This window comes from Lontra canadensis, unplaced genomic scaffold (genome assembly GCF_010015895.1).
Source record: "Lontra canadensis isolate GAN:19392208 unplaced genomic scaffold, GSC_riverotter_1.0 scaffold194, whole genome shotgun sequence".
NCBI lineage: Eukaryota > Metazoa > Chordata > Mammalia > Carnivora > Mustelidae > Lontra > Lontra canadensis.
The window spans coordinates 128,916-150,587 of NW_022631188.1; the positions used below are offsets into that span (position 1 = coordinate 128,916).

Genomic DNA, 21,672 nt, shown 5'->3' on the forward strand with positions numbered 1-21,672 from the left:
TATAGTATAGTACAGATCCATTGCAATTACTGGAAAATTGGTTTAAAAATGTTATTTTGATTGATACTTTTGATGTTTGTAGTACTAGAAAGTTAAATGTACACATAAAACATGTTTAAAAGAGTAACTAAAAAAAAAAAAAAGTAACTCAGAGGATTAAGCAGTAATGTACAGATTCAAGTATATTTCTCCCTAAACTGCCCCAGGGAACTAGAATTGTGGAGGGAAATGAAATATCCATGTGCCATGCCAGGCCAGGCATATGGTCATTTGGGATGACAGTAAAACTTACCTACAGCATGAAGTGTAGAGAACCTTCCACTTCACTGCCCATGTCCAACTGCCATTCTCTTTTTCTTCAACCACTCACAGTTTTTCAAATGTACCATCCATCGCTCAACCCCATTTTCTCATTACTATACTCTTGAAACTTCTTACTGGCATTTGTACTCAGTATTCCACTTAAGTGTCCTGTGGATAAATCTCAATGCCTTTTCTGAGTTCTTGACCTTCTCGATCTATATTTCACACTCCTGAGTTGACCCTGCAACCAGGAATTCTCTTCTTTGGCTTGGGGGGTCCTTCTTGATCATTTTCCCCAATTTCTAGCTTTTCTTTATTGGTCTTGTTTCTCCTCTCCACAGGAAATAACCCTCATGTCTTGATTTTATCCAGTATTTTTTTCTGATTCACTGGTACTTACCTATTTTGATTGTTTACACTTAATCTTCTGTATTTCATTTCAGTAACTTAATATTTCCCACCCTGTGGGTCAGATACCTACAGAACTTGGTATTTGAAAACAGACCTCATCATGCTTATCCCCCAGCTCCCATTTTCCTTTTAAATAGGCATTATTGCTTAGCTTCTTTATCCTGAATAGACTTATTCCCCTTTATGTATGTTTGTTTGTTCTTTTTAAGTGGCCTCCATACCCAGCGTGGGGCTCAAACTCATGACCGCAATATCGCGAGTCCTGTGCTCTACTGACTGAGCCAGCCAGGTGCCCTGTCTTTCCTATTTCTTATCACCATCTTAGTGTTGTCTTTGTCTTTTTCTGCCCTCCACTCTACATTCCAGTTCTTAGTTTTCTCCGTGAGGCTGGATCTTTCACATTTCTCCCATCCCCTTGTAGCCTTCTGCAGATCCATATATTCTGATGCCCAGGTGATTGTAATTTCATTCTTCCAAGATTTCGAGAAATTTCAAGAAATTTCAAGATTTCATTGGTTTCAAGATCCCCCTCCCCATGCTTCTAAGGTGATTCTCCTTAGAATCCATTTTTAGTCCAGAACACTTGGCAGATAATTCTTATCAGAGCACTAGTGTTCCAAGTTCTACCATTATTTTGCCCTTCATGCTTAATCTGCCTCTGCCTCATTTTCTGGCATATTCAGCTCGACTCACCACGTTCACACTGTTGTCTTACAAGCCCTTGCCTCTGTGCCTTTCTCTTGCAGTATCTTTTGTTGAGATTGTTTTTGGCCCCAGCTCTTGTTCATCACTCCCTTCAAGCCTAGCTTCTTTGTACTTCTGAGTGAGCGCTACCTGACTTCTCACACTGAGACCTCCCTTGTTCTGTGCTGCCTTAGCACTTATCCTTTGAGTTTGTACTGTCGTCCATGCACTACTAATATGTTGCTTTGTAATTATTTTCTAGCACTCTGTATTGTAGTTCACATTTGTATTTATTTCCAAAATTAAATTGTAAGCTCCTTGAGGGCAGGAATGATGACTTTTACATTTGTATCTCTGCACCCCCCAGTGCCTAGTACAGTGCTGAGCACACAGTAGGTGTTTAATAAATGCTTGTCAAATCATTGTGTGGATTATTTATGGAGTTCTCTACAAAATTTTTAAGCTGTTTTCAAGGTTATATGTCTCTCTTACCACTTTGTATGTACATCTATAACTGCCTATTCCTCAGACTAAGACTAAAAAATCCAACTTCAGGGGCACCTGGATGGCTCAGTTGGTTAAATATCTGACTTTGGCCCAGATCATGATCTCCACGTCCATGGGATCAAGCTCCACATCCATTGCAGCATCATCAGTGCTCTTCGCTCAGTGGGGAGTCTGCGTCTCCCTTTCCCTCTTCTTTTTGCCCCCCACCCCGGCTCTCTCCCTCCAATAAATAAAACCTTAAAAAAAAAATCTCAACTTTAGGAGAATATATGCAAAAACTGAAATACGAAGCTCTCCATTTGTTTAGCCAAACTTATTTGTTCATTGAGGGAGAAAATAATAAGAAACTAGAGATTTCTGTGTTAAAGCTATCATTGCAAAAGTGCTTGAGAATAGGCTTTTATATCTGAGGTTATATCCAGTGGTTCTCAACTGGAGAAAATTGGCAATGTCTGGAGATATTTTTGGTTGTATCATCAGTGGACAGTTGTGATGCTACTGGCGTCCAGCAGATAGAGGCTAGGGATGCTGCTTAACATCCTGCATGCCCAAACAGCCCCCACAACAAAAGAAATGATCTGGCTCTGTATGTTTAATAGTGCCATGAGAAGCCCTGGTCTAGATATATTTAAGATATATAGGAGAAAGAAGAGAGATGAATACCAGCACTGCAGTTAGAAAAATTAACTATGGCAAGCTTTAAGGGAATCTTGTTTAGATATTTTATAGTATGTAAGATTAGAAAAGAAAAAGCTTTAAATGATGGGAGTTCACAGCATTATACATGTTGGGGTGATGGTAAGTCATAAAATGGTTGAGGATGGTGTTCCAAGGTTGCTTTCAGCATCAGATCTGCATCCATCATTCTACCAAATAGGTGTTCTAGGACTACAAATCTAGTGCTAGCCTTCCCTATCTTGGCTCATTATGTAGAATCAAAGATAAAACTTCAGCAGGGGGCCTCTAACTTATAACCGATTTACCTTTGGGGACAACACATAACCTTCACACTGTCCCTCTGGCAATCCCTCTAAACAGGATTAACTACTCCAAGGAAGCTGCAAGCCAGAATGTTAGAGTTTGCCAAGTAAAACACATACCCACTTGTATAAAGTTTTTAACAGACAATCTTACATAGGAAGGCAGACACAAAGGAGAAAATGTGATTTCCTATAGTTAAAAAGGTGTTTTTTTTAATTTTTATTTATTTTTTGACAGAGATCACAAGTAGGCAGGGAGAGAGGGGGAAGCAGGCTCCCTGCCTAGAAGAGAGCCCGATGTGGGGCTCGATCCCAGGACCCTGGGTTCATGACCTGAGCCGAAGGCAGAGGCTTTAACCCACTGAGCCACCCAGACACCCCTAAAAAGGTTTTTTTAAGAACATTAATCGTTTGCAGCCCTTTGTCACCTAAGCAGATTTGAAAAGGGTCAGCATAAGTTAGACAATTGGTTTCAGTGTGTAAACACACCGAAAAAATGACTGCATTTCTATGGTGTTTAATTATTCATAGTCCGTAGAATGCTAGTCTGGGAAGTGATGTTTGAGATCATTTTCTAACCGATTCTGTAAGTGGTGGTCCAGAGGGGCCATGTGGCTTGCATTGGGTCAACCGTTAAAGTTGGTGGTACGGGTAGAAAGAGACCTGCTACTTTGCCCATTTCTTTTGCAGCTGGTTATACCCTCAAGTCTGACCCTTGCAGTATGTTCTTAATTTGTACTCTGCCATGGAATGGATTCATACTTATTACTTACAACTGTAATGTTTCATTTTAGGAACTCCTTTTATCAGCTTGTATGTCTACACAAGTATACTGACTGGTGTCTTGAGTTAAATTCTTACGGAAATAGTTTGAGGGCGTTTGCTGTATTATCACAGTCAAGTTTTAAAAGCCCTGCTCTCCTGGACCTGGTCCCTAATTTAAAACCACAGAGAATCTGCAGCTCTGGTTTTCCGAGCTCCTACAGTCCCGCATGTCGGTTTTAGGGATCCTGTAGGGCCCACCTGGAGATCTTCCAAAATTCAAGAGTCGTCCATGCTATACTTTCAAAATCAGAAGCAGAAAGCACCTGCGCGAGAAGTGCGACACAGGCGCTCCGGGTCGCTAGAGGGCCCGCCGGAGTTTTCGGGGGGCCGCCCCGGAAGTGCCGGAACTTCCGGTCCGCGTGCGGCGAAATGGCGGACGTTGCTGGCGGCACCTGCCCGTGTAGCATACCTCTCCCGGGCGGAGTCCGCGGGGGCCAGGACGTCGGTCTCTCCGGTCGCGAGGCGACGCCCAGGTGCGGCCTGGCCAGAGGGGTTTTCTCGCGTTTCGGGGCTGCTCCCTCTTGGGGTAAGCCTGGCCTTTCCTATGACCTCCCGAGGTTTATTGAGTCCCAACACCGTGCCCTCTTCGTAGACCCTCAGCTCGCCTTTCCAAAGGAAAGGGGGACACGGCAGACGACTCGAAAGGAGTATTTAAGAGCGGCTTCGCTTGCCACTTCTTCTGCCAGGACGTTTCTCTTGAAAGCAGAGCACACCTCTACTATGGCTTGGCGGGAGGTAATCGCCCGTCCCCGAAAGCAGCCACTTTTCCACCCACTCCCGCGCAGAACCGCCTCGCAGCCACCGTGCAGCTGTTCTCTCTGGGCCCGGGAGTGCTCTGCGATGACGGCGGGGGAGAGTCCGTGGCACAGGCCATGTGGGCTACCCCAGCAGGCGATGTGACAGCCTTTCTTAGCAAATTAGCCTCCTATTTGAGTTCTTTTTCCCCATCCTCTCGGTAGTTAGTGTAGCAGCTATGGCAGTCTTTGCTTTTTCTTTGAGTAAAATAGTGTTTCTTTTACAGAAGAAGAGTAACGAAAAAAGAGGCCCTTAAGAGGAATCTTACCAGGGGCACCTGAGTGGCTCAGATGGTTAAGCCTCTGCCTTTGGCAGCGTCCTGGGATCGAGCCCACAAGGCGCTCCCTGCCCAGTGGGGAGCCTGCTTCTCCCTCTCCCTCTGCTGCTCCTGCGCCCCGCCCCACTTGTGCTCTCCTGTCTGTCAAATAAATAAATAAAATCTTAAATTAAAAAAAAAGAGGAATATTACCAAATTGCAGACTCCAAAACTATGTGGCAGAAATAGAGTTGGTTTTGCTGGTTTCAAGAATTCTGTTACCAGAAAACTCTTGTCTCTGAGCTGGTTCCAGCAGCTCTGTTGACAGTGGCTGAAACCAGTTTCTGACTGTCGTCAGAACTAAGGCGTGCCAGGCCGGTCTGGGAGAGGAACCAGCAGAAGGGCGAAGGGTGGTTGAGAAAGTGGCTGTGTTGGATGAACCCAGACAGCAGCAGGGGAAGGGAGAGGTATTCATTAAGTCCTCATAAAACTCTTAAGTCTCTGAGACATGTCTTTTTTATTTTTCTTCTATTTTTGAGCATGTAGGTCTAAACCCGTGATTGTGGCCAAATCACTTAATCTCTCTGTGCCTCCATTTGCTCAAATGTAAATGAGGATGATAAAAGCACCTGCCTAGAATTGTTATCAAGATTATAGGGACAGAAGTAGTATCTAGATATTGGTTGTCATTATTTTTCTCCGTAACTCCCTGGGATGAGCCTGCTTTCTTGATTCATTTGTTTATACAATGATTCATTCAAATTTCATGTGTTTAATTTTTTTTTTCCAGGTCCCAGGTCTTGCACACATTTAAGAAGTAATGTTGCAAGAAATACCAGCTCTAGGAGCAAAGGAAGAATCACTGTCTCTCGAGCTCCTACCCAAGAATACACCATTGAAATATCAACCATAGGGACCCTTTACCCCACAGGAGGGTTGTAAGTGTTAAAACTTTGACATTTTGTGGTCTTCTGAAGGCTCTGGAAGTGAGGGACCTGGGGAGATTTTTTTTTTTTTTAACTTATTTTACAAGATCAGGATAAGTGTGTTGTTATGAATTCTCAGCAGAATCTGATTCAAAGTGAGGGTGGAGCAAGAAGTAGGGCACCCAGCTCACAGCTGTCATTTCCACAGTATGTTATTGTTCAAGAGTTCTGTTTGCTGCTTGTTGTCTGAGCCATAAGTTGTGTATATGTTTCCCATTTTTTACTTATTTTTCTTTGAGTCTGCTTAAGATGGTTTTGTTTCTTTTACCTTGCAGGAATTTTGGTTCTCTGTATGGAAGAGATATATACCAGATGCCCCATTTTCCTATGGTACTTTTTATAGTTTACATTTGTAACACAACTTCAATTTATTTGGATTATTTACCTGTGTATAGACCAAGGAAGGAATCCAGTTTAACATTTTTCCAGTTGATTACATTGTTCTTGCCATACATTTATTGAGGACTCTACTCATGTTTTTCTTACTGATTTAGTACCTTTGTTCAGTGCTAAATTTCTGCCTCTGATTCCATCTATTTCTGGACTTTCTATTCTGTGCCATTTGTCTCACTCGCCAGTATGACACTCTCCCACTGAGGCTTTATAATCTGTTTAAGATAATTTAGAACAAGTGTTCCTTCATTGCCCTTTTTTTTGTTTTTAAGATTTTATTTATTTACTTGACAGAGATCACAAGTCAGCAAAGAGGCAGGCAGAGAAAGAGGAGGAAGCAGGCTCCCCACAGAGCAAAGATCCCGATGTGGGGCTCAATCCCAGGACCCTGGGATCATGACATGAGGTGAAGGCAGAGGCTTTAACCCACTTAGCCACCCAGGTGCCCCATTGCCCTCCTTTTTCACAGTTTTTCCAGGGAGTCTTGCTTGTTTACTTATCTATGTGAACGTTAAAATCTACTTCTAAAAAAGTTGGTATTTTTATCGGAATAGTGTTTATAAATTAAGAAGTAGTTTCTGGGGACGCCTGGGTGGCTCAGTTGGTTGGACGACTGCTTTCAGCTCAGGTCATGATCTCGGAGTCCCGGGATCGAGTCCCACATCGGGCTCCCAGCTCCACGGGGAGTCTGCTTCTCCCTCTGACCTTCTCCTAGCTCGTGCTCTCTCTCACTGCCTCTCTTTCAAATAAATAAATAAAATCTTTAAAAAAAAAAAAAAAAAAAAAAAAGAAGTAGTTTCTGAGTGCAGAGTGGAAGGATTTGGGACTGCAATAGATATAGGTTCAAATTTCATCTCTGCTGTTTGATTAGTTGTCCAACCTCAAAAAATCTGTCTGCTTCTAAGTTTTCTTATATATGAGAGAAGGACTGTAACGTCATCTTTGCAGGATTAAAGGAGATAAGAGGTGTGTACCAGGGAGGTGTTACTTAGAGGAACATGATACAACAGTGGAAGTAAGATGGTTTAGCTCCTAAGCCACAAAGGGTAGTGTCCACGTGACAACAAACCTGTGTCAGACTTGTGTGGACCATACCCCACCGCACAACAGGAGCAAGGCAGCCAGATGCTTTAAAAAATACACATTTGGGGGCACCTGGGTGGCTCAGTTGTTGAGCATCTGCCTTCAGCTCAGGTCATGATCCCAGGGTCCGGGGATCGAGCCCCAAGTTGGGCTCCCTGCTCAGTGGGGAGCCTGCTTCTCCCTCTCCCACTTCCCCTGCTTGTGTTCCCTCTCTCGCGGTGTCTCTCTCTGTCAAATAAATAAATAAAATATTTTTTAAAAATACATGTTTATATAAAGAAACATTCAAAGTCACAACAAACTAATAAAAATGTTTACTGCTTGGGTGGTAAACTGAGGAGGATCGTGGTGGAAACAAGACTTTCTAATTGTCTTTTTAGAGCATTTTGACTTTCCAACAGGTATATTAGCCTATTCAAAAACACACTCATTTTTTAAATTTTTAGTTTTTTTAATTCCAGCTAATTAACATACAGTATTATAATAGTTTCAGGTGTATAAGATTGATTCCACGATTCTGTACATCTTCAGGTGCTCATCATGACAAATGCACTCTTTAATCCCCATCACCTGTTTAACCCATCTCCCCACCCCCTCCTCTGGTAACCATCATTGTGTTCTCTGTAATAAAGAGTCTGTTTCTCGATTTGTCTTTCTCTTATCTTCCCTTTGTTTTATATTTCTTAACTTCCACATATGAGTGAAATCATACAGTATTTGTATTTCTCTCCACTTCTCTAGTTCCATCCATGAAGTTGCAATTGGCGATTTTTTTTTTTAAGATTTTATTTATTTGAGAGAGAGAGAGAGATCACAAGTAGGCAGAGAGGCAGGCAGAGAGAGAGAGGGGAGGAAGCAGGCTCCCTGCGGAGCAGAGAGCCCGACTTGGGGCTCGATCCCAGGACCCTGGGATCATGACCTGAGCTGAAGGCAGAGGCTTTAACCCACTGAGCCACCCAGGCGCCCCTGCAATTGGTGAGATTTTGTTCATCTTCTGGCTGAGTAATATTCCATTGTGTATATATACACACCATTTCTTCTTTACCCATTCATCAGTCAGTGGCCATTTGGGCTCCATACTCTGGCTGTTGGAGATGATGCTGCTGTAAACATCGGGGTGCATGTATCTCTTTGACTCAGTGTTTTTGTATTCTCCAGGTAAATACCTAGCAGTGTGATTGCTGAGTCGTAGGGGAGCTCTATTGTCAACTTGGTGAGGAACCTCCATACTGTTTTCCAGAGTGGTTGCACCACCAGCAGTGTAGGAGGGGCCCCCTTTCTCTGTATCCTCATTAACCTTTGTTGTTTCCTGACGTGTTAATTTTAGCCGTTCTGACTGGTGTGAGGTGGTATCTCATTGTGGGTTTGATTTGCATTTCCCTGATGATGAGTGATGTTGAGCATCTTTTTTTTTTCTTTTTTAAGATTTATTTGTTTATTTTAGAACGAGAGCACAAGGAGTAGGGGCAGTGGGAGAGAGAATCTCAAGCAAAATCCACACTGAGCCAGGAGCCCAATCCAGGGCTCAATATTATGACACTGAGATCAGGACCTGAACCAAAACCAAGAGTCAGACCCTTAACTGACTACACCACCCCAGAGCCCTTGAGCATCTTTTCATGTGTCTGTTGGCCACATATGTATCTTTTTTTTTTTTTTTCAGTTCTAATTTTTTTTTTAAGATTTCATGTATTCAAGGGAGAGAGCAGGAACTGGGGGGGAGGGGGAGGCAAAGGGAGAGGGAGAAGGAGACTTCCTACTGAGCAGGGGGCCTGATGCAGGGCTTAACCCCAGGATGCTGAGATCATGACCTGAGCCAAAGGCAGATGCTTAACCCACTGAGCCACCCAAGCATGTCTTCTGTCCATTTTTTTAATTGGATTATTTTGTTGCTGTTGTGTAAGTTCTCTAAAGATTGTGGTTACTAGCTGTTTATCTGATATGGCATTTGCAAATATATTCTCCCATTCCATAGCTTACCTTTTAGCTTTGTAGATTGCTTCCTTTGCTGTGCAGAAGCTTTTTCTTTGATGTAGTCCCAATAGTTTATTTTTGCTTTTGTTTCCCTTGCCTCAGGAAACATATCTAGTAAGAAGTAGTTACTGCCAATATCAAAGAAGTTACCGCCTGTGTTCTCCTCTAGGCTTTTGACGGTTTCCTATCTCACATTTAGAGCTTTCGTCCATTTTGAATGTATTTTTGTGTGCAGTGTAAGGAAGTGGTCCAGTTTCATTCTTTTGCATGTGACTCTCCAATTTTCCCAACATCATTTGTTGAAGAGATTATCTTTTTCCCACTGGATATTTGAATACTTCTTCATCTGCTCTACTGTTCACAAATCTCTTCAATTCCTGTCTTGTGTCCCAATTTAGTTAAATATGATAGAAAGTCTCTGTAAGTAGGAACTATGTATTATTTTTATATTCATTTATATTCCAGATTCTGTGCTTTAGGTACCTTTATAAAGGGTAGAATTTAAATAGACGTTTGAGTCAGATGTTCATTCTGTTAGTTTTGTGATATGTTACAACGTACAGACTAAATAAAACATCTGATCTGATTGTCATACAAGTGGTGTGTCCTGGGTTAATCAAACATGTTTGAGAGTTCTAAGTAAGTCTGTATCCTGTCTTATTGCTTTAGCAGCAGGGAATAAATACGATTTGAAAGTCTGTTTGTTATTATTTCAGGAATCAAGGCCAGTGGTATGAATAAGGTGGCAATTCTGAAGGGAAGATTTTTGTAAGGATGGACCCACACCAGCAGATCGCCAGCATATATAATAGGGATACATTACAGATTCCCGAGTATGAAAAAACTTCCCAGTGTACAAACCAGGTACAAAAGCATGAGGACAGGCCCACAGAAGGAAGACGGCACACATGTGAATGTGGAAAGAAGTTTGCTCAGAGCTCAGGCCTTGTTCGACATCGGAGAATCCACACTGGAGAGAAACCCTATGAGTGTGATCACTGTGGAAAAGCCTTCAGTGTGCGCTCAACCCTCACAGTGCATGAAAGAACCCACACCGGCGAGAAGCCCTATACTTGTAATGAGTGCAGGAAAGGCTTCAGTGTGAGGGCACACCTGATCATCCACCAGAGAATCCACAATGGGGAGAAACCCTATGAGTGTAATGAGTGTGGCAAAGCCTTTAGTGTGAGCTCAGACCTTATCAAGCATCAGAGAATACACTCTGGTGAAAAGCCCTATGAGTGTGTTGAGTGTGGGAAAGCCTTCAGCGTGAGCTCAGCCCTCATCAAACATCAGAGAATCCATACAGGAGAGAAGCCGTATGAGTGTAAGGAGTGTGGGAAGGCCTTCTACGTGAACTCTGCCCTTATCAATCATCAGAGGATTCACTCTGGAGAAAAGCCCTATGAGTGTGGAGAATGCAGGAAAGCCTTCAGCCAAATCTCCACCCTCATCCATCACCAGAGAATCCACACTGGAGAGAAGCCGTATGAGTGTGAGGAGTGTGGGAAAGCCTTCCGTGGGAGTTCTAATCTTACTAAACACCAGAAAATACATACCAAAGGAAAGTGTCCGCAGTGATTTATATGGTGAAGATATTCAAAGGCCTTTTTTTTTTTTAAATCAGAATTTAACACCAAAAGAAGGGTATGGTAAAAATTTAATTGATACTTGGTCCCTCAGAATATTAAAGTGAGAAGTCAGTGGAAATAACTCCAGAATGGTAACTAAAGTTCTAAAATCACATCTGCTTCTGAGATTGCCACTTTACAACTCATAAGGTAAAGCCATTTAAACATATACCATAATGTAGTTTACTTTGGCTTAGTAAGAGCAGACGTCAGTAATTGAACCACTGTCTTTGTTTTTCTCGTGTACAAGCCTTTGTTATTGTTGCTACTAGTATCATGGGTAAAACTGATTAAGTTTTGAAATTGGAAGTTGTGTTGATTGGTGGGACAGGAACCACATATTCTCGTTGTATCTGGAAATACTAACCAATTGATTTTCCTTCCTTTGCCTTGGATGTACCTCTGTTCTCTCAGGAGTAATTAGATAGGTGTGTTAGTAACTTCCTCCGCAGAAGATAGACTGCCTCTTTTTAGGTAGGAATCCAGTCGATAATTCTTCAGGGTCATTCTTTCTTCACCAGCGAAGTCCCAGGCCTTTCGACTTACTGATCCGATAAGCCCCCTAAACTTGACTGAGCTTCCTGAACCAAAACAAACAAAACAAAAACAAAAAGCCTCTAGACGCATCAGGTGCTCCAAACCCTTATATTTGGTGTTTCTCAGAGTGCGGTATGGCATCTGCAGATTCAGGAGGTGTGAGGATGGACAGACTCGGGAGCTGTTGTTGAGCTGAGTTGGCATTGGTTGTAGGGTGACTTTCAAGGATCTGTTTGAGTGACTCCTTGAAGTTTGATGCCTGCTAACAACACGGAGTGTGGTGGACTCGAGAAGTGGTAGGAAGTGATTTCTAACTCCTGGGTAACAGGCCTGAAATTCTTTTGATCCTTGAAGCTAAATCACGTGCAGTTGAAGATGAACACCAAATTAATAGAACTTGCAGATTGCTTTGGTCCACAGTGTAGATAGGCAGAAGGAAACATTCTCTGGGAAGGTGAAATGGTGTTCACTCCTCAGAGTAGGATGACTGTGCTGTACAGGAATGCGCAGTTTCCAGAATTTCTCATCCGCCCTTCCGGCCACTCAGCCCATAGACACGCTGGGGTCCGTGAAGCTTTGTACCAGCTTGTGCTGCCAAGCACTGAAGTCTGAGATGCATATGGAAAAGCATGTCACGGAGTCTCCGATACTGAGGTAGTGCTTACCCCTCTGCTCAGGTAGCTGTAGGCATGGACACAGGGGCCAAACACAGAGAAGGTCATGGTTATGGTGCTCAAATTGAGACAGGACCTCACCTGGGGCATGGGGCACGCAAGAGGGAGTAAGGTACATACTTAGAGGCAGAAATTGAGGGCCTCGGCAAAACCCTAGGATTTGAGAGTATGAATTCCTCTGCCCTTCTTGCTGCCTTTTGACAGTTGAAGGAGACTGGTTGCTCCTTCCTGCGCCCTAGAGAGAGTTCCCTGCCACCCTATTTCTGTATTGTTATCCGTGTTTTTAGTGTTTACCTCTTTGGCCCCAGCTGTCTTAGTTTGTCCCTAGGATGGAGCTTTGCAGGCAGACTCTTCTGGGATCAGCACTGAAGAGATGCCACATCCCACCCCAAACCAGCACAGCTGAATCCCAAGCACTAATTGGTGAGTATTCTGAAGACTTTGAAGGGGCAGACATTCTGGAGGGGAAAAAAAAAATTGTTTTACTGACGAGCATAGTGTTAGGAGATCAGGATTCATGTAACATGGTTACTTCTTATGAGCTCAAATTAAGGTATTAATGATCATCTCTTGTGGGCTGGGCCTTCTGCCAGGCACTAGGAATACAAAGATAAATGAAAAAAGCTCCCTATTCTCCTAGGCCTTAAAGTCTGACTGGGGACAGGGAGAAGAGAGCGGATGAAAACAGCAATTGCAGTGATAAAGCCACTAGGTTTGTACAAAGGGCTTGGCACTGAAGATGTAACAGCCACTTGTGGAAGGGCTGGTAAGGTCTCAGAGAAGGAAGAAATGTTGGAGGAAGAGGAAAACTCTAGGAAGAGTTTTCCAGCCACAGGAAAAGGGATGAAGGAAGGTATACTGGGAATCACATGCTAAAAGGTATGTGTCTGGGGGCGCCTGGGTGGCTCAGTTGGTTGAGCATCTGCCTTTAGCTCAGGTCATGATCCTGGGGCCCTGGAGACCCCCGCGTCGGTCTCCCTGATCAACAGGGAGTCTGCTTCTCCCTCTCCCTCTGCTCCTCCCCCACTCATGTGCTCTCTCTCTCTCAAATAATTAAATATAATCTTTAAAAAAAAGAAAAAGTATGTGTCTGGGGGAAATGAGGGAGGTTTTCCCTGGTTATAGAGTACCATAGGGAAATAGTGACAGATCACACTGGAGACAGCTGTGGACCAGACCATGAGATTCCTTGTTATTTATGCTTGAAAGTGTGAAACAGCCTCTCTGGGCTAGTGTTGAAATGCAGTGAGAAGTGCATTTTCCTTGTAACTCTGCCATTGTTGGGAGAGAGCCCTCACTGGGCCGCTCGCACTCCTGCGTGTCCTGCTCTACCTGGGCCGCACTCTGACGCAGGCCACTTGTTGGTGTTGTTTATGCCCTTGAAAGTCTTACGAGATGAGGTCCCATCTCTTGGACACAGAGCAGACAAGCTCACTGTGTGCCTGTTGGTTGTTTGGGGTTCTTTATGGAAAGTTCATTTATAGATTCCTGCACATGTTGTAGGAATTATTTACATATTATTAATATGAGTCCCTTTCACAGAAAATGCAAATACCCTGTCCAACTCTATGGCTTGCCTTTCAGTTTTCTTAATAATCATGCCTTTTAATGAGCATTAGTTTCTTAAATTAAGTATAGTCCCATTTACCTATCTTTTTCTTAGTGTCTTTTTGTTTGGTATGTCTTTTGAAGAATTCTTTCTCTGCCTTGAGTTCATGAGGTTAATCTATATTTACTCTTTTTTTTTCTTACGATTTTATTTTATTTATTTGACAGAGAGAGATCACAAGTAGGCAGAAAGACAGGCAGAGAGAGGAGGAAGCAGGCTCCCCGCCGAGCAGAGGGCCCGATGTGGGGCCCGATCCCAGGTCCCCGAGATCATGACCCGAGCCGAAGGCAGAGGCTTAACCCACTGAGCCACCCAGCACCCCTACTCTTTAAAAGTCTTACAGTTTGGGGGCACCTGGGTGGCTTAGCCAAATAAGGGCCTGCCTTCAGCTCAGGTCATGATCTCAGGGTCCTGGGATGGAGTCCTGCATCAGGCTCCCTTGTCAGTGGGGAGTCTGCTTCTTCCTCTGCCCCTCCCTCCAACTCGTGCTCTCTCTCTCTCGCTCTCTTCCCCTCAAATAAATAAAATCTTTTTTTAAAAAGTCATACAGGGCGCCGGGGTGGCTCAGTGGGTTAAGCCTCTGCCTTTGGCTCAGGTCATGATCTCAGGGTCTTGGGTCCGAGGCCCACATCAGGCTCTCTGCTCAGCAGGGAGTCTGCTTCCTCCTTTCTCTCTGCCTGCATCTCTGCCTGCTTGTGATCTCTTTCTCTCTTTCTGTGTCAAATAAATAAATAAAATTTAAAAAAAAGAAGGTCATACAGTTTTGCCTTTCCATTTATATCTATAATCCATTTAAAATTTATTTTTAAAAATTTTAATCACATTGTATTTAACATACAGTGTTATATTTGTTCCAGGTATACAGTATAGTGATTCAGCTGAAATTGATTTTATGTATGAATGAGGTACTTAAATTTCATTCTTTTCCCACGTGAATATCCAGTTTATCTTGCATCACTTATTGGAAAGACTGTCTTTTCCCCACTGTTGTACAGTGCTCATTTGTCTTCTATCAATAGTCTGTATACACATAGATCTGTTTCTGGTTCTCTGTTATGTTCCATTGGTTTATTTGCCTTTCCTTGCATGAGTATCACTTTTTCCTAATCACTGTACCTTTACATTATGCTTAGGTATTCGGTGGAACCAATCATCTTACCTGAGGAGTCTGGCTCCATTTCTGTGTGTGATTTTTTAGACCTGATTATAGGCTATTAGAAATGCTTTGCCCCTTGTAGGGGTAAGCTGCCATCCCGCACTAGACTCGGAGGCACAGCTCGTGCATGCAGTCTGAGTTGCACGCAAGGATTCAGGACTGCCGGGACAGTGGTGCTCTTGGGCATCTCTGTCCTGCTAGCCCAGGCAGCTCCATCTGGAGGCCCGTCCCTGGTGCCTTGCTCAAGCAGCTCTGCCAAGACTCTCTTCTTGGGGTAGAAGGAACTTGAAGACACTTTCCCAGCTCTAACTCAGTATTCAGTACTTTTCCACTCCCAGCCTTTCCCCCTCTTCTTCCTCTTGGCCGCCAGGTCCATAAAATGACTGGACCCTTTTGTTAAGTGCTCTCTTGGCAATCACACGGTCCCACACGTGTGCTGATCCACCTAACCCTCGCCTAGCACTGTTGGTGGGTAGACGGGAACACTGCAGTCACTGGCACTTTCTCTTGTCGAACGTCCTGCTGACGGCAGTGCATAAGCGATGAAAGGCTTAGCTGTTATGTTCCTGTTTGCCTGTGTTAACGGACCACGGTCACACCTGGCAGCTGGCGCAGTGAAGGGCTGTGAGATTGTACAAGTTGGCTTGGGCTACTTATGACCAACTAGATTTGTATTATGTAATCAACACCGCCTCCCTCCCCTGCCCTGCTCTGCTACTGCCCCAAATCTCGGTTACTTACAGCACGAAACATACTCTTGTTTATGTTATGTGTCGGCTGTGGGTCAGTGGCAGCTCCGCGATACATTCTCTCCACTTCAGGATCCAGGCTTGAGGAGGAAAAGAAAAGCAATGGTAGGGCCACACGACGGCTTCTACAGCATATACTCAGGAGGAGGGTATGTGGTTTCCACTTAGAGTTCATTAGCCAAAGTGGGTCAGATGACCAGCCTTCTTAACTATATGGTGGGGGCAAACTCATTAATTACAAAGATGGCAATGAGTAACTAAGAAAAAAATAATGTAATTTACCTGGAGATAGTATATCTACCATGATGGCCAATGTTTATGGAATGCTATCTGTGTCAGGGCTTTTTCTGAGTGCCTTATGTATATTTTTTCCTCAACAAAAAACAATGATATGAGATACATACTACTATACTCCCATTTTACAGCTGAAGAAAATGAGGAACAGAGACATTAAAAAACTTGGTCATTCAGCTAGGAAATGATCAAACCAGGAATTGAAACCAGAAGTCTAACCTGACAGTCTGTTCTCTTAACAGCTAACTGTAATATGAGTTTTAATATAAAGGTGTTTATGTACCACAGTGGCCTCTAAGAGCCAGTGTAGTACACTGGTAAAATCTTTAAAGGCGAGATCCAAGAGCCCCATGAGATCCAGGAGCCCTTGGTTTCAACCTGTTTTTAACCTCTAAGTAACTCTATTAGACGAGACTCATACCACCTAGCTGGGCCTCAGTGTCTGCATCCTTAAAAATAAAGGAGACAGGCCAAATATTCTCTAATATTCCTTGCAGCTTTGAGATTTTTATAATCTCTCCAGAGAGAGAGTAAAATGCTTCGTAGATGTGATGGCCCCTTTAATCTGTTTTACATGTTATGTTCACAGGAGATCTTGAATAAATATGTCTCCTTCCCAGTACCTTCCTCCTATTCTACTTCTCCTGCTTTACAGGAGTAAAGTAAAGTAAAGTGATGTACTCATAGTAGTAGCTTCCATTTATTGAGACCTAGTCTGTGCCAGGTGCTTTTTCAAGTTCCTTAGGTTAATTATTTCATTTAAAAATACAGATGCAGGTTGGGCGCCTGGGTGGCTCAGTTGGTTAAGCAACGGACTTTGGCTCAGGTCACGATCCTGGAGTCCCAGGATCAAGTCCCGCATCAGGCTCCCAGCTCCATGGGGAGTCTGCTTCTCCCTCTGATCTTCTCCCCTCTCACGCTCTCTCTCACTGTCTTTCTCTCAAATAAATAAATAAAATCTTAAAAAAAAAAAATACAGATGCTGGGGCACCTGGGTGGCTCAGTCGTTGGGTGTCTGCCTTCGGCTCAGATAATAATCCCAGGGTCCTGGGATCGAGCCCCACATCTGGCTCCCTGCTTAGCGGGAGGCCTGCTTCTCCCTCTCCCACTCCCCCTGCTTGTCTTCACTCTCTCGCTGTGTCTCTCTCTGTCAAGTAAATAAATAAAATCTTTTTTTTAAAAATACAGATGCTACAGAAAAGAAGAAAAGCTGAAGAAAATGCTCTAAACATCCATTTTTGAGAACTTTTAAAACATGGAAAAAGGGACTTCTAGCCTCCAGAACTGTGAGAGAATAACTATCTTTTGTTGGAAGCCAAAAACAAACAAACAAACAAAACACGGGAAAAGGAGCTCCTGGTGGCTCAGAGGAGCATGTGACCCTTGATCTTGGAGCCCCATCTTGGGTGTACAGATTACTTTAAAAAATAAAACACACACAGGAAAATAACCCAAAGGAAAAAGAAGAAAATACTAAAGAGCAGAAATTAATGAAAAAGCAAGTATATATCCTTACTTAGAACTTCCACATATAAAAATCCATGTTTTAGGTGATTTCTCTCTGTAGGCTACTCTGATTTGTTATGTTTGACTTCTTTCTGCCTCTAGGGAAAAAGATGCTAATTTCATGATCAACCTGTTCTTTCAGACGGTGACTCCTGGCCGTAAACAAGGTTCCATTTCAAAGCAGAGTTTTGCAGAAGTTCATCACCAAGTGAGGGAGGAGCCTCTTTGAAGAATCACAGGTTATATTGCTTCAAGCCAAGCAGAGTATCTCTCTGAGAAAGAGACCTAAGGCACTTGGGAGAACTTGCTCTGAAGTTTACTTCTGTCCCTGCTCTGGAAGTGGGAAATTCTCCCTTCACCTTGCGTACAGTTTCAACTTGTAATAAACTAATAAAAGAAGCAGCTGTTTAGTAAAATGAGTGATCTCAAGTGTCTGTCTCTAATAATACAAACCCTGGAACACCAGCAGTCTGCATGCAAGCACCAGCATGTCCAGATCTGAGGAGACCCTACGAGTCATCACAGTCTGGAAGGACCTTCAGTGTAAAGCCAAGTCCCATTTCACTACACAACAGAGAAGCCATCCCAAAGAAGAGTCCCAGCGGAGTAAAGAGTGTGGCGAAGACCTCAGGTACCAGACTGGTCTTGTCAGATACCAGAGAACTGTTGGGAATACCTTCAGTTTGTAAACATTCCTTGTGAGCTCAAGTCTCATTAAATATAAGTTCACTTTGGACAGGAGCAAGTAGGGAGGTCTTCATTTAGAAAGAGTGCTTGTTACCACAAAACCCATAAATATAAAAATGTGGGAAGGCCTTCACTAAAATCAGTCTTCTGTATTGGTAAATCCACACCAGAGCAAAACCCTGATGTGCGACTGCTCTGGGGACACTTTCAGCATTAGCTCAATTCTAAAAGTGTATCAAAGATGCCATACAGAGAAAAGTTCTGTGAGTGTAAGTGATCCAGAAAAGCCTTCATAGTTCAGATCTTACCAAACACTGGTCTGCATTAGAGAGGAGCCTTATGCGTGGGACGAGTGTGGGAAAACCTTTCAATGAACTTGTCTCTTACCAGACATCAGAGAATACAAAACAAATATAAATGTCAATTGTGAAATAATGTGGTAAAGGCCCAGGATTTTTTTTTAAACATTAAACATCACCATTAAGAAAAAACCCAACTGGGGCACCTGGCTGGCTCAGTTAGAAGAGTTTGACTCTTGATCTCAGGGTTGTGAGTTCAAGTCCCACATTGGGTGTAGACATCACTTAAAAAAAGAGAATTGACCCAATTGCAACAGTCACTTTAGCATTTTTTTATGGAATTGAAGACAAGTGTTATTAGAGACTTTGTCAGGTCACTGCATGGGCGAGTTGAACTGATACATATCTATGGCAGATCTCCATGGGTATTTAACTCTTTTGGCACAGTTAGCTTTCATTTTCTGTAGTAAAGGTAGAGAATGGGGAGAAGTCTTTATAACTATTCACAATCTTTGGTGATTGAATCATATATTACATTTTTTAGTTTGGAATTCATGATGCTAATTAAAATTGTTTTTCTAAGAGTGATTTTGACATTGATTCCTCTGATGCAACAAGTATACCATTTCTACCATACTTACTCCCTTTTATTTTTATAGTGTTCATAGATCTGGGTGTAAGGGCCTGGTTGGCCAGAGGGAGTCATTTTGTGTTTATGTAGTGAACTTAGATTGACCCTATGCAGTGAACTTAGATTGACCCTGCCCCTCCCAGAGGAACTTACTTGTAAAGCCTAGATACAAGGGCGGGTCAGGCCAGGTGAAAACACCCACAATCAGTGGGGCGCGCATATATTTACTGAGGTGAGTTTAAATCCCATTGGCCACCTGTGTGTGGGCGGGGCTCAACCACCCCTATAAAGGTTAGTTTTCGAGGCTGAGGAGTAGCAGAAACACCAGAGCCACCAGTGGCCTAGCCGCCAGCAGCCTCGCCGTGAACGGCCTTGCCGCCCCCCCCCCCCCCCCCCCCCCGCCGCGAGCTGCCTTGTCGCACTGAGCCGCCGCAGCCCCACCGTGAGGGGCCTTGCCGCCCCGAGCCTGGGCCCGGCCGGGAGCGGCCTCGCCGCCGGGAACCGTGGCCTCACCAGAGCGGCGGCCTTCCGGGGAGCGGCCTCGTTGGCGAGCGGCCACATCCGGAGCGGGGGCCTCCTCTGGGGAGCAGCCTTGTCAGAGCGGCGTCATGGGGAGCAGAGTCTGTGTCATTGGGGTTGATGTCCTCCTTGTCATCGTCGCTGCCGTCATTGCCTCTTTGTCTTTGGGAGCGGCCTCGTCCAGAGTGGCCTCTTCTTGGGAGCGGCCTCGCTGGAGCAGCTCCTGTCCAGGGAACGGCCCTGTCTGGGGAGCGACCTCGTCAGCAGCTGCCTCATTCTGGGAGCAGCCTTGTCCAGAGTGGCCTCTTGGGAGAGGCTCCGACCGGAGAGTGGCCTCTTCTGCAGAGCGGCCTCATCCGGAGCGGCCTTCTTGGGAGTGACCTTGTCAGGGTCATCGTCGTCATCTCTTCATAAGAGATGGCCCCTACCAGTCAGTTTGATTTTTGATGCTTGGCATGAAATAAAGCTTTGTTTGATTTTCACTTTGTGTCAGTCTTGTTCCTTTGATCACGGACCCTAACACTGGGAAATGCTGCAAATACTTGTGGTTAGGTAAAATCATTTCGCAGAATTTTCTGTCCCTTTGGGAAGAGAAAAATAGAAGTGTTGGTGGGCCATGTGAACTTGTGATTTGCTAAACGACCATATTTACCTTATTTGCTTTTATGTGTCTGATATGTGGAATAGTGAGTGATAGAAGGCTTGGAACGGATTCTCATTGGAGGACTGCTTTAAGGCTTCTGTGTGTGGGTTGTTATCAAGTCAGCCTGAAGAGGGAGCTCTAATAGTTTGTCGCAGGATGTGCCCCTTCTCAGGCCTGGTCCACAAATAATCTTGGGTACTCATTGTGGATTTGTTATGAACTCAGTTCATGGTGCATCATAATCATTGGTCTGTGTGTGGCTTTACTTTTGTTTTTATACATTTTACTTTTATCTCTACCCCCATCCCAATCTCCTGCAGGCACACTTACTTTAAAAACTGGTGTGTTCTATCTCATTTTATGCCATTCTGCTTTTTGAAATCACTTAATTATGAATCCATTAATATATGCAGGTCCAATCCTTTAACTGCTTAGTGCTGGTACAATCCTTTAACTGCTTAGTGCTTACTTAGTCATTTGTTCATTCTTTTAATGAAAGCTATTTAGGGTTTTAACCAACTTTTGCTATGAACACCTTTGGGAGTGTTTTTCTGGGGAACATAGGAGCGAAAGTGCTAAGCCACAGGTTATGCACAGTGTAAATCTCAGTAGCATGTAATGGTTCCTGTTCCTTATGAACTAAGGGACCTATCTGGCATCTTTTTTTTTTTTTAATTTAAGATTTTATTTGACAGACACAGCGAGAGAGGGAATACAAGGAGGGTAAGTGGGAGAGGGAGAAGCAGAGCAGGGAGCCTAATGTGGGACTAGATCTCAGGACCCTGGGATCATGATCTGAGCCAAAGGCAGATGCTTAATGCCTGAGCCACCGAGCCCCCCCCCCCCAATCTGGCATCTTAATCTGATTGTGATGTCACCTTTTCCACATGGGTTTTCAAGAGCTGCAGACTTCCAAACCAGGTAGGCACCTTCTTATCTGGTGGCAGCTTAGGGTGAGCAGAGCTCTAAGATAGGAGTAAAATGAAACTTCAAAAATAAGACTTATCAGGATCTGGTGGTGCAAAACTTGATTCTGCTGCTTAAAATGCACTATGATCATAAGAGCTACATACTAGATCATGCTATGGGTAAAGGGGAAATAAAATATTTTCTAAGAACATCCCAGAAAGGGAGTGTAGCAGATGCAAAGGTGCTGACATTGGAGGAACAGCTCAGCCAATGAGAAAGAGCAGGAGGAGACAAGGGCAGAGATAGAGAGGGCCATAGCAATAAGCTTGTAGGCCAATTTAGAGACAGTGGTTTTTACCCTGAGTGAAATGGAAAGCTTATTGCAGGATTTTGAGCAAAGATGTGGCACGATCTGTCTTAGGCTTTGAAAGGATTCTTCTAGCTGCCTTGTGAAGAGTATACAGGGACAAGAGTGGAAATTGGAACAGTTAAGAGCTATCAAGGTAATCTAGGCAGAAACTTACAGTGACTTGGACAAAGGTGATAAGCAGAGGTGATGAGAAGTGATGGGTCCTGGTTACACATTGAAGGCCACGCCAATGGTCTTCAATGAGAAAACGAATAAAATCAA

The 21,672-nt window shown here is 43.8% G+C and overlaps 1 protein-coding gene across 4 annotated transcripts; it reads left to right on the plus strand.

The window, feature by feature from the left end:
• The first annotated feature begins 5,586 nt into the window (after nt 1-5,586).
• Nucleotides 5,587-18,459, plus strand: LOC116861244 (zinc finger protein 239-like). Of its 4 annotated transcripts, none has more exons than XR_004381451.1 (5): nt 5,587-5,699; nt 9,914-10,775; nt 10,888-12,019; nt 12,368-12,462; nt 17,496-18,459. XR_004381451.1 is itself a non-coding variant. In XM_032847795.1 (4 exons), exons 2-3 carry the CDS (start codon nt 9,972-9,974, stop codon nt 10,891-10,893), a joined length of 810 nt encoding a protein of 269 aa, XP_032703686.1. In that variant the 5' UTR covers nt 5,587-5,699; nt 9,914-9,971; the 3' UTR covers nt 10,894-10,920; nt 11,866-11,882. The 4 variants fall into 4 exon arrangements, 2 of the variants coding, with proteins under 2 accessions (XP_032703686.1, XP_032703687.1); XR_004381452.1 differs by having other exon boundaries at nt 10,888-10,920; XM_032847795.1 differs by lacking the exons at nt 12,368-12,462; nt 17,496-18,459 and having other exon boundaries at nt 10,888-10,920; nt 11,866-11,882.
• The last annotated feature ends 3,213 nt before the right edge of the window (nt 18,460-21,672 follow it).